General features: G+C 53.1%; 1 protein-coding gene across 1 annotated transcript; it reads right to left on the bottom strand.

Annotated features, from left to right (window-relative positions):
- Positions 1-3,316: 3,316 nt before the first annotated feature.
- Positions 3,317-7,796, bottom strand: GFRA4 (GDNF family receptor alpha 4). Its single transcript, XM_025932534.2, has 6 exons — positions 7,754-7,796; positions 5,518-5,863; positions 5,226-5,335; positions 4,998-5,132; positions 4,227-4,318; positions 3,317-4,094 (listed from the first exon to the last, which is right to left on the bottom strand). The coding sequence occupies exons 1-6, from the start codon at positions 7,794-7,796 to the stop codon at positions 4,014-4,016; spliced, it is 807 nt and encodes a 268-aa protein (XP_025788319.1). The 3' UTR covers positions 3,317-4,013.
- Positions 7,797-9,930: the final 2,134 nt, after the last annotated feature.

Below are 9,930 nucleotides of genomic sequence, written 5' to 3'. Positions count from 1 at the left end.
AATGGAAATTTATTCTCAATTCTGTAGGCCAAAAGTCTGAAATCACAGAGTTGGTGGGGCTCTGCTCCTTCCAGAAGTTCCATGGGAGAACCCATTCTGGTGGACACCAACACTCCTTGGCTGTGGCCACATCACTCCCATATCTGTCTTTACATTGTCCTCTCTTCCATGTGTATCCAGTCTCCCCCGCCTCTCTTGTAAGGATGCATTTACGACCCACTCTGATAATCCCAGATAAGCACCTTCTGTCCAGATTCTTAATCACGTCTTTTGCTATATTAGGTAACTTTCACTCTTTAGCCTGCATCTAAGGTAACGTTCACAGGTTCCAGGGCTTAGGATGCAGATGTATCTTTGGAGCCACCATTCAGCCCCTTACAGCAACAAAACCCTTGGAAAGTCTACTGGCCCAGAGGTGGCAAGATGGTGACCTTTGTAAGCCACAGCGCCTGGTCCCCTCCTCTTGGCTTCTCTCTTCAGAGCTGCCTGGGTCCATGCGCCAAATGGCCTCAAGCCTCCCACAAGGGAATCTTCACTCTGAGGAAGAACAGACAGCCAGGCAGCAGGAACCCCGTGACCTTCCATTTTCCCACTGCACCCAGTTAGGAAGCCTCTTTTCCAAAGCACATTGTCTGATGTTAAAGCGGCTCCATTTGCTTAAAGGCTGTGCCTGAGTTGGGGAGAAGTACCGAAGGAAGACCGCCAGCTTCCGTGGAACAGTGCCATGTTTGCAACGAGGTTCTGCTCTTTTTTATCTTCCCAGTCTTCCAAAAGGTGTGTGTGCCTGTATTTTACTCTAATTGTCTGAGTGAAAAAAATGAAGTGATAGGGGCACCTGGCTGGCCTAGTCAGGCGAGCATGTGACTCTCAATCTTGGGGTTGTGAGTTCGAGCCCCATATGCAATGTAGAGATTACTTTTATTTTTAAAGGATTTTTTTAATGTTTTGTTTATTTTTGAGAGAGAGAGACAGAGTATGAGCAGGGGAGGGGCAGAGAGAGAGACACACAGAATCCGAAGCAGGCTCCAGGCTCTGCACTGTCAGCACAGAGCCCGACGTGGGGGCTCGAACTCATGAACCAGGAGTTCATGACCGGAGTCGAAGTCGGACGCTTACCAACTGAGTCACCCAGGCGCCCCAAGGTTACTTACATTTTTAAAAACTTAACAAAAATGAAGTGACACAGTTTAACACACACTCACATACAGCCAGTCATTTAGCAGATATTTAATCCTCCATTTAGATCACCATATGCAGTCTTGGTGAATAGACTGCTCTGCCTCAGCTCTGAGCACACACAAACACCCCGTCTCTCCCCAGCCCATATATAGGTGCGCGTTCCCATGCAGGTGAAGATGGTCGAGAACATTCCTTCTTCATAAACAGGGTGGACTCTGAGCTTCACTCTGCCCAACACTCCTCCTTCCCCACCCCCACCCCCGTCCCCCCCTTAGAGAACTGTGCTTCCCATTTCATGTGATCTTTGTGGGCTGATGTCACTCCCCAGCCACTGGAAGGGGCTTATAACCGACACTGGGCCCACCAAGGTCCTGCCTGGCTCAGTCCATGAATGATGGGTAAAAGAGGTACCTTTCTCTGCTGAGATTCCTAAAAGGAGAGACTAGATCTGCAGCTGCTGATGGCATTCTTACCCACCCTGCAGTGAGAGCCTGCCTGACTACAAAGGGAAGCTATGCACAGACCAACAAGTGCACCATCACTTGAAACCCTGGAGACAGCTGTGCCTGATGCCCAGATTGCTCAGGTATATACCCAAGCAGGTTTGATTTGTGTTTGGTTCCAATAAGATTACTGGCTGAAGCTGGAAGGCTGGTTGATAGCTGCCACGTGTGGTGTATGTGGGTTTGTTGTGATTGCTAAACATACGGTCTCAGAACCAGTGGCTCTTTTTCTGGTCAGGACAGCCCAAAGCCTGGGCTTTGTTGTGATCCGTGCTTAAGCCTTGTGTCTTAGGTGATGTTCTCCAGAAGTTGAGCCTAAGTTGGGAATTCTCAGGCCATGATTTATCAGAGTGAGTACCTTCAGGGGAACCTCTAAGGGAGGCAGGAGCAGGCAGGGGAAAGCACTAAGTTAGGATGTGGTCTCAGCTAGGATCTAGCTTCAGCCTGATCCCCCACAGGGAGTTCTGGGGCATGAATGTTGCACAGAATTGTCCCCCCACCCCAAGGCTGCCGTCCACCTTACAGAACAGAATATAACCCTACAGGCATTTCTTCTAGAGAAGGGAACAACTGTGAGCTGTGTTAACATCCAACATTCCCCAGCAGCTTGGCCAGAGAGGGCTCTGAGCAAGGCACCAACAACATGCACTTCAATCTGTTTCACGGCCCCTGACAAGACTCAGGGTTTGAGAAGGAGCAGGCCAGAGACTCTGTAACCCTTAACTCATCAGGAGTCTCCAAGCTCTTGAGGAAGAAGGAAGTGGGCAGAAGGCTTAGTATTTGTCCCCCATTGTTCTGCCTTCTCCTCCCCAAACACCTTTGCAGAACTGCAAATCAACACAATCACTTGGCATATGCTGGGTCCACACATGGGTACTTGTGAAAACTTCTATGATAAATTTCCCTAAGCTCCAGCAAAGAATTCGACTCTTCATATGGACAGAAGCAGGCAGAATATGTGGAAACAAAAAAGCAATTAGCACCACTCTGAAGTTGTCTGTCAGGTCTGGGCTCTGTGCACACTGAGGAGGGGGTCCCCTAAGTGATCCTGGGACTCCATGGCACCCCAGAGATGGTAGTAACAATCAGAGACTACGTTTGGCTGCAAATAACAGATGTCTGTGGAGAAATTGGCTTAAACAAACTAAAGGTATTTTTCTCATACAGTGAAGTCTAGAGGGAGGCAGATGGGGGCTGGTACAGTGACTCCACAATGTCATGTGGCTTCATTTTCAAAATGGCACCAATGTCCCCAGGCACTGTCATCAAGTTCTGGGGAAGAAGGGAGAGGATGCTAAAGGCTGAAGGGACCAGTCAACAAATCAGTTCCGTTTCAAGAGCTCCCCTGGAAGCCTCCTCACCTGTGGCTCCACTTACGGCCAGGACTGTGCCACATGACCACCTCCTAGCTGGGAAATGTAGTTTTCAGTATCTGAGTACGAGCAGAGAAGACAAGTCAACAGAAATTTCTGCCACTAGGATCTAATAGTTGATTCAGTTTGGCATCCATAGGTGAGCAAATGTAGTCCAGATTGTTTCTGAGGACATCTGAAGTCACAGACCAGCAGAGGCATACCCTGTGGCTGACCTTGGTCTCCAGGCTCCCAAGACAGATCACATGAAAGTAAGGCCAGTCTCAGTGCATGTGGTTTATTGAGCTTTGGATGTCATTCATAGTGCTAGGTTAAGCCATGGGGAAGATGGCTATACAACCAGTGCAATGCAGGGGACTGGACTCTCACTCCAGGTGGTGCCCACCAAGCAGCATATCATGGATGGAAAGAACTTTGCCAACATAAGTCATGGGGCATAGGTGGCTATCATGATGGGGGGGTGCCTCACTAGGACAGTGCCATGAAAGGCTGCAGTGTTAAAAGTTTTGCCTAAACGTCTGTTCAGATGTACTCCTTAGGGCACGTTATGTTTGAAGAAGCTAATGAAATCTCTTAGAATTCTGGGAATCTGGATGGTTTCTGACCTCTAGGTGATCTGGAGTCCCAGTGAGGCCTCAGCAACACAGGTGACCCCCCCCCCATCCCTATCTTGTGGGAGAACCCAACTGTTCCAAGGTCAGTGGAGAAAGGGACCTATAACCAAGAAACCCACAAAAAGGGAAACCAGGGGCTTTGCATCAGACCCTCAACCCACATCCCTCACTCTAGGGGACAGGCACACAGGGTGTGCAGACCTAAAAAGGGCAGTGGGCTGAGAGCACTGGGGCTAGCTTGGGAGGCACACCAGTCCAACTTCAGTGGGGCAGTAGGGTGCAGATGTGGCCCTGTACCCCAGGCAGGATGGGACAGTGATGTTGTCCAAGGTCTGCTGTCCTAGTCAGAGCAGGGGCTGGAGAGCCAGGACAGGGAGCATGGGGAGCAGGGAGCTCCCAACCAGGAGCCCATCTGTGGAGGACACCTTTGGGGTGCAAGGACAATGTGGACTTGAGGCAGAAGCTGGGTTCTGCTGTCTGCCTCCACCACCCCCATCCCAGGCCATTCATGCCTCCATTTAGGCCCACCAGCTCACCATCCCCTCCCTTACACCTACTTGCAGGAGGCTATTCTCGGGGTCCTGGTGGACATCTAGCTGGTCCTGCAGGATTACTGGCCACCCACCATCAAAGGCCTGTATGGCACCATCTATGGAAGGAAGGGACCCAATGTGGGCTTGGCTGGGAAACCCTAGCACAAGGCTCAGTTCCTCTGGGACAGAGACCTCTGGCATCCTGCAGTGGGATGGGTGGATAGGACGTCTGCAGGGACTGGCTTCTGGAATGGAAGGTGCATGACAAGGAATAACAAAATAGAGACACCTGTGCTAATAGTGCCTTGCAAACTGTCGTCCTCACAAGGGTGACAATTATCAGCCCCCATATTATAGATGGGCACAAGAGGACAGGGAAGATAACTAACTAACTCTAGGCTGGTAAGTGGCAGAATCGGACTTCACACTCAGGCCACCCAGTTATTCAGACCCAAAAGGCAAGATCATCAGTGGAGGCGTTGGCATTCCCGGAGTAGGGGGGAACCACCTCAGAAGTGGCAGAAGCAGGAATTTCTCTTCGTTCCATTACAGGAGCTCTGAAACTTGTTTTGACTGCCTCCTCCCTCCGGCCTGAAGGGTCACCAGCCTAGTCATCACTAAAATTCTACCTTCGTCTGTGACCTTGTCTTCGAGACAACTGGGTAAGGGTTTATTCAGGGGCGAGTCAGCAGCATAGGGGTGTGCAGCTGCGTGACTGCTGCAAACGGCCTCCGTTTCCTCACCTCTAAACTTGGGAAGGGGCAAGTCTGCGCCGCCCCGCCGAGGGCCCCTCACCCAAGCAGCGGTTCCTGGTGAAGAGCCCCCGGAAGGCTTCGCACTCCTCACGCCGGTTTCCGCTGGCTCCGCAGTCGCACCAGGGCGCCACGCGCGCACTCGCGTTGTCCACGTAGTTGGGGGTGATGGCGGTGCCTGCGGGGACCCCGAAGACGGGGTAATCGGCCCACTCAGGCGCAGGCATCCCCGGGAGACCCCCGCCCGCGCCCGGGTCCCCGCAGTGCGTACCTACGAGGCCCGCGAAGGCGCGCAGGCAGCGCGGGGCTTGGTCCTGCAGGCAGCCGTCGGGGGCGCTGGGGGCGGGAGCACAGGAGGCCTGGAAGGCCAAGAGGCGGGGCCTGCGCGGCGCGGCGGGAGGGCCGTGAGCGGGAGGCCCCGCCCTGCCCCGCCCAGTCTCCGCCCGGCTGCTCCCCACACCCCTCTCACACCTGCAGACCTACCCCGCTCCCTCCCACACCCTGCCGGCACCCCGGGAACCAGACCCGCCCGGCCGCCGTCTTATTCCACCTAGTGCCCGCACCTGCAGACCCGGCTGTGCTCGCAGGCGTCTAAGGGTGCGAGGCAGGAGGGCGGTGCCGGGCCGGGCCCCGAGAAGGCGCAGGCGGGCACGAAGGTCTGGCGCCTGCGCTCGGCGCACGCGGCGTTGACGCACGAGCAGAAAAGCAGCGCGTGGGTGAGAGCTGGTGGCCCGCGGGCGAAGAAGCGGCGCAGGGCGCGGCGGCAGCGGGCCTGGGGGCAGCCCCCAGCCGCGGCCCGACCCAGGCACTGCGCCACGTACTCGGTGCGCAGCCGCTGGCACCGCGCATCAGCCGTGCACGCCTCGGCCGCATCCAAGCATCGGTTCCGTCCGGCCGAACTCGGCGACCCTAGTGGAGGAGCGGTCAGCTGCTGTTCTCGCTGAGCCCTTATCAGTGCACTTCACCTCCGCCCTCTGGCCACGCCTTCTGAAGATGCAGGGCGCTAGGAGCCCAAAGGGGCAGAGTGTGGTTCGGAGGCGTGACCGCCTGGCACTGACTGGCCTTCTGCCGCGGGGATGGGCGGCGGTGGGCTCTGGGGAGTCCTGCAACACGTCAGGGATGGATGGGACGCGCCAAGGCCTGGCTTCCCCCAGGGGCTGAGGCCCAGGTACCACTCCTTCCCCAGAATGGCCACACCCGTTCAAAGGGGTGTCCACCTGACACTGGAAACAGAGCAAGACTTCTGGACACTTGGCTAAAGGACATTTATCAGAAATGGCGTTGAAGGCAGTGGCTGCTCCTCTGACACTCTGGGACACCTGAGCTTTCTCCCTTTTCTCTACTCCTCCCTTCCCCACGGTGAGCCTTCGAGTGAGTCTATAGGTGTCTGATGCTCCCTGCTTCCAGACCTTCTCATGCGCCTCCTTCTGTGCCTTACCGCGGGTGTCTCCCCGCCTCAATTCCCTTCTGATGCTCCCTTCTCGCCCATCTAACTAACCCCTGCTGGCCCGTGAGGGCTCTGGCTTCCCCCAGTCCCTCCACTCCCCACCAGCCAGGCAAAAGAGGGATTCCCTGAAAGGGCTCTGGTCCCTGGAAGGCCCACTTAGGCCTGGCTGCCAGAGTGTGGATTCCAGAGAAGCCCCTCTTGTCAGACCACAGAGCTGTCCTGAGCCTCAAGGCCATGACAAGTGGCACTCTGCTGGCCACCAAGCCAGGGTCTCGGAAGTCGGGACTTGGCAGCCCTTTCCCAGGACCCAGGTCACCAAAAGAACGGGCTACCCATGCCCCACGGGGCTCTCAGCCCCTGGGAGCCACTCCAGTCTAGGTAAAAATTTTCCAGCCTGGCCCCACATCCATCTCGCTGGGTTTGTGGAGGGAGGGAGGTGGCCCCGGCCTCAGGTCTGGGAGCCGGGCCCCTATCTGGCACTGGCCTCCTCTTTCAGGATCCATGGATTGGATGGTGGGAGCCATGGTGATTCTTGCTGTGATTCCAGCACGTCTGCTCCACAGGTAGAAAGAACAGATCCCGAGGGCTTAGAATTAGTAAGTAAGTGGAGAGGGTAGACATGAGAGGGGGAGCCCTTCCTTCCTGTTTCCTTCCCTCCCCTTCCCTCCCCTTCTCTCATCTCCAGGATGCCAGGAGCAGCAGGCAAACTTTGCCCTCCTCTCCCAGCCAAGCCCCCTCACATCCCCAGGCCTCAGCCACACACAACAGCACTTAGTGTCACCTAAGGTCTTGGTCTCCCTCTGCCAGTAAGTAGTACCCTTGCCTCATCGTTACCCTCAAAAAGCACATCTCAGCCCCAATATCTCATCTGCCTTAAACCTTTGCCAGATTCCATTCTCCCCACCTCCCTCCACCTGGTAGTGACCCCTCCCTCCACAATACCCCAGCTGGGGAAGGGAAGCCAAGCAGGTGGAACAGCAGATGCGTGGCACAGAGACCCTGAAGATGCAGGGCAAGGAACGAGTGTGAAGCTCCAAGACTGCAGATGGAAGGGAGGGGTTGGGGAAAGGAAAGAGAGGTGGGAGAGGGGACCCAATAGGAAAAAGCAAGTGTCTGGGGCAGGAGTACAAAGACGGGACTTGGGGGCGGGTTGTGCTCCGCAGAGCCCAAAGGCAAGTGTTGCGCTGCGGCCACCAGGTGTCCGCATGCACACCCCTTGCACAGGTCTCTTGTTGGTGCCCCTTCCTGCGGTTCTTTTCCCAGAATCGCCCTCTTGCCCCCTCACTCTGTCCCTGAAGATCGGTCAGAGAGGCCAGGAGTTCAGGGGTCTGCGGAAGGAGGTGGCCACTTACCCAGAAGCAGCAGCAGCATCGCGGGTGCCAGGCAGAAGACCATGGCGGGCGGCGAACAGAGAGGACGGCTGGAAGCAGAGTCCCGGTGGAACAGGTGCCCCCTTCCCAGCCCTGCCTGAGCCCAGCTTGGTGGGAACCCAAGTGTCTGTGCCAGTGGGAATACTGCTGTGGGGAGGAGCCTTTGTGATGGGAATGACTCCCCGCCCCAGGCTGTGCCTTCGCGTAGGTCCGGGAGCCACTGAATAGAGCACCTGGATGTGCGCCTAAGTGGACCCTCCCCCCACCTCCCAGCAACACCCACACAACACGCTAAGGGGACCTGGTCTCTCTCATGCCAAACTATTGTTTTTAATGTTTATTTATTTCTGAGAGACAGAGCTACGGGGGTGGGGTGGGGGGTTGGGGGGGGGGGATGGGACAGAGGATCCAAAGCAGGCTCTGCACTGACAGCAGAGAGCCCAGTGTGGGGCTCAAACTCAGGAACTGCAAGATTGTGACCTGAACCAGTCGGATGCCTAACCAACGGAGCCACCCAGGAGCCCGTAGTTTTAATTTTTTTTAAGTTTATTTATTTTTGAGAGAAGGAGAGAGCACGGACACGCGCCCAAGTGAGGGAGGGGCAGGGAGAGAGGGGACAGAGGAACCGAAGCAGGCTCTCCTCTGATAGCAGGGGCTTGAACTCACAAACCGGACTGTGAGATCAGGACCTGAGCCTAAATCCCATGCTTAACTACTGAGCCACCCAGGCTCCCCTAACTCACTTTAGACTTGAAGAAAAGTTGCTAACAAAAATGTTAGTGTTCCCTTGTCTATACCCTTATCAGGATTGCTTTGGCTATTTGGGGTCTTTTGTGGTTCTGTACAAATTTTCAGATCTTTTCTATTTCTGTGAGAAATACCATTGGAATTTTGATAGGGATTGCACTAATCTATAAATGGCTTTGGGTGGACACTTTAATAGTTTCTCTGATTGATGAACACAGAATATCTTTCCATTTATTTGTGTCTTCTTCAACTTCCATCATGAAAGTCTTGTCGTTTTCATTGTGCAGTCCTCTTATCTCCTTGGTTAAATATATTCCGTAGTATTTTTTTTTTTTAGGTGCAGTTGAAAATGGGACTGTTTTATTTCTCTTAAGGATAATTTGTCAGTGAATAGAAACACACCTGATCCTTGTATGTTGATTTTGAATGTGGTAATACTGAATTCATTCATTAGTCCTAACAGTTTTTGGGTGGAATCTTTAGGATTTTCTATGTATAAAATTATGTTGGAGAGCCTGAATAGCTCAGTTGATGAAGCCTCTGACTCTTTATTTCGGCTCAGGTCATGATCTCACAGTGGTGGGATGGAGCCCTGAGTTAGGCTCTGTGCTGACAGCATGGAGTTGGCTTGGGATTCTCTCTCTCTGTCTCTCTCTCTCTCTCTCTCCCCGCCCCTCTCCTGCTCTCAAAATAAATAAACTTTTAAAAATAAATAAAATAAAATCATGTTATCTGCAAACAAGGATAATTTTCTCCCTGTCTGATTTGGAGGCCTTTTATTCCTTTTTTTCTAAGTGCTCCGACTAGCATTTCCAGCACTATGCTTAATGAGAGTGGTTGGTGTTAAGTATCCTTATTTTGTTCCTGATCTTAGAGGGAAAGATTTCAACCAATCACCATTGAATATGATGTCATGTTAGGGTTTGTTATATCTGGCCTTTGTTATGTTGAGGTTTACTCCTTCTATACCCAATTTTCTGAGGGTTTTAATGAAAGGATGCCATACTTTGTTTTTTTTTTTATTAAAAAAATTTTTTTTAATGTTTCTATTTATTTTTGAGACAGAGAGAGACAGAGCATGAGCAGGGGAGGGGCAGAGAGAGAGGGAGACACAGAATCTGAAGCAGGCTCCAGGCTCTGAGCTGTCAGCACAGAGCCCGACGCGGGGCTCGAACTCACACACCGCGAGATCATGACCTGAGCCGAAGTTGGACGCTCAACCGACTGAGCCACCCAGGTGCCCCAAAGGATGCCATACTTTGTCAAATGCTTATTCTGCATCTATTGAGATGATATGTTTTTTAATCTTTCTATTAATGTGGTATATCATACTTATTGATTTGCATATGTTAAACCATCCTTGCATCTCACGTGAGATAAAACCCACATGATCATGGTATATGATCCTTTTA

The sequence above is a fragment of the Puma concolor genome, chromosome A3, assembly GCF_028749965.1.
Source record: "Puma concolor isolate L17-30 chromosome A3, mPumCon1.1.hap2, whole genome shotgun sequence".
In the NCBI taxonomy this organism is placed as follows: Eukaryota; Metazoa; Chordata; class Mammalia; order Carnivora; family Felidae; genus Puma; species Puma concolor.
Note: the sequence above shows the minus strand (reverse complement) of the source record. Positions and strands in the feature narration are given on the sequence as shown.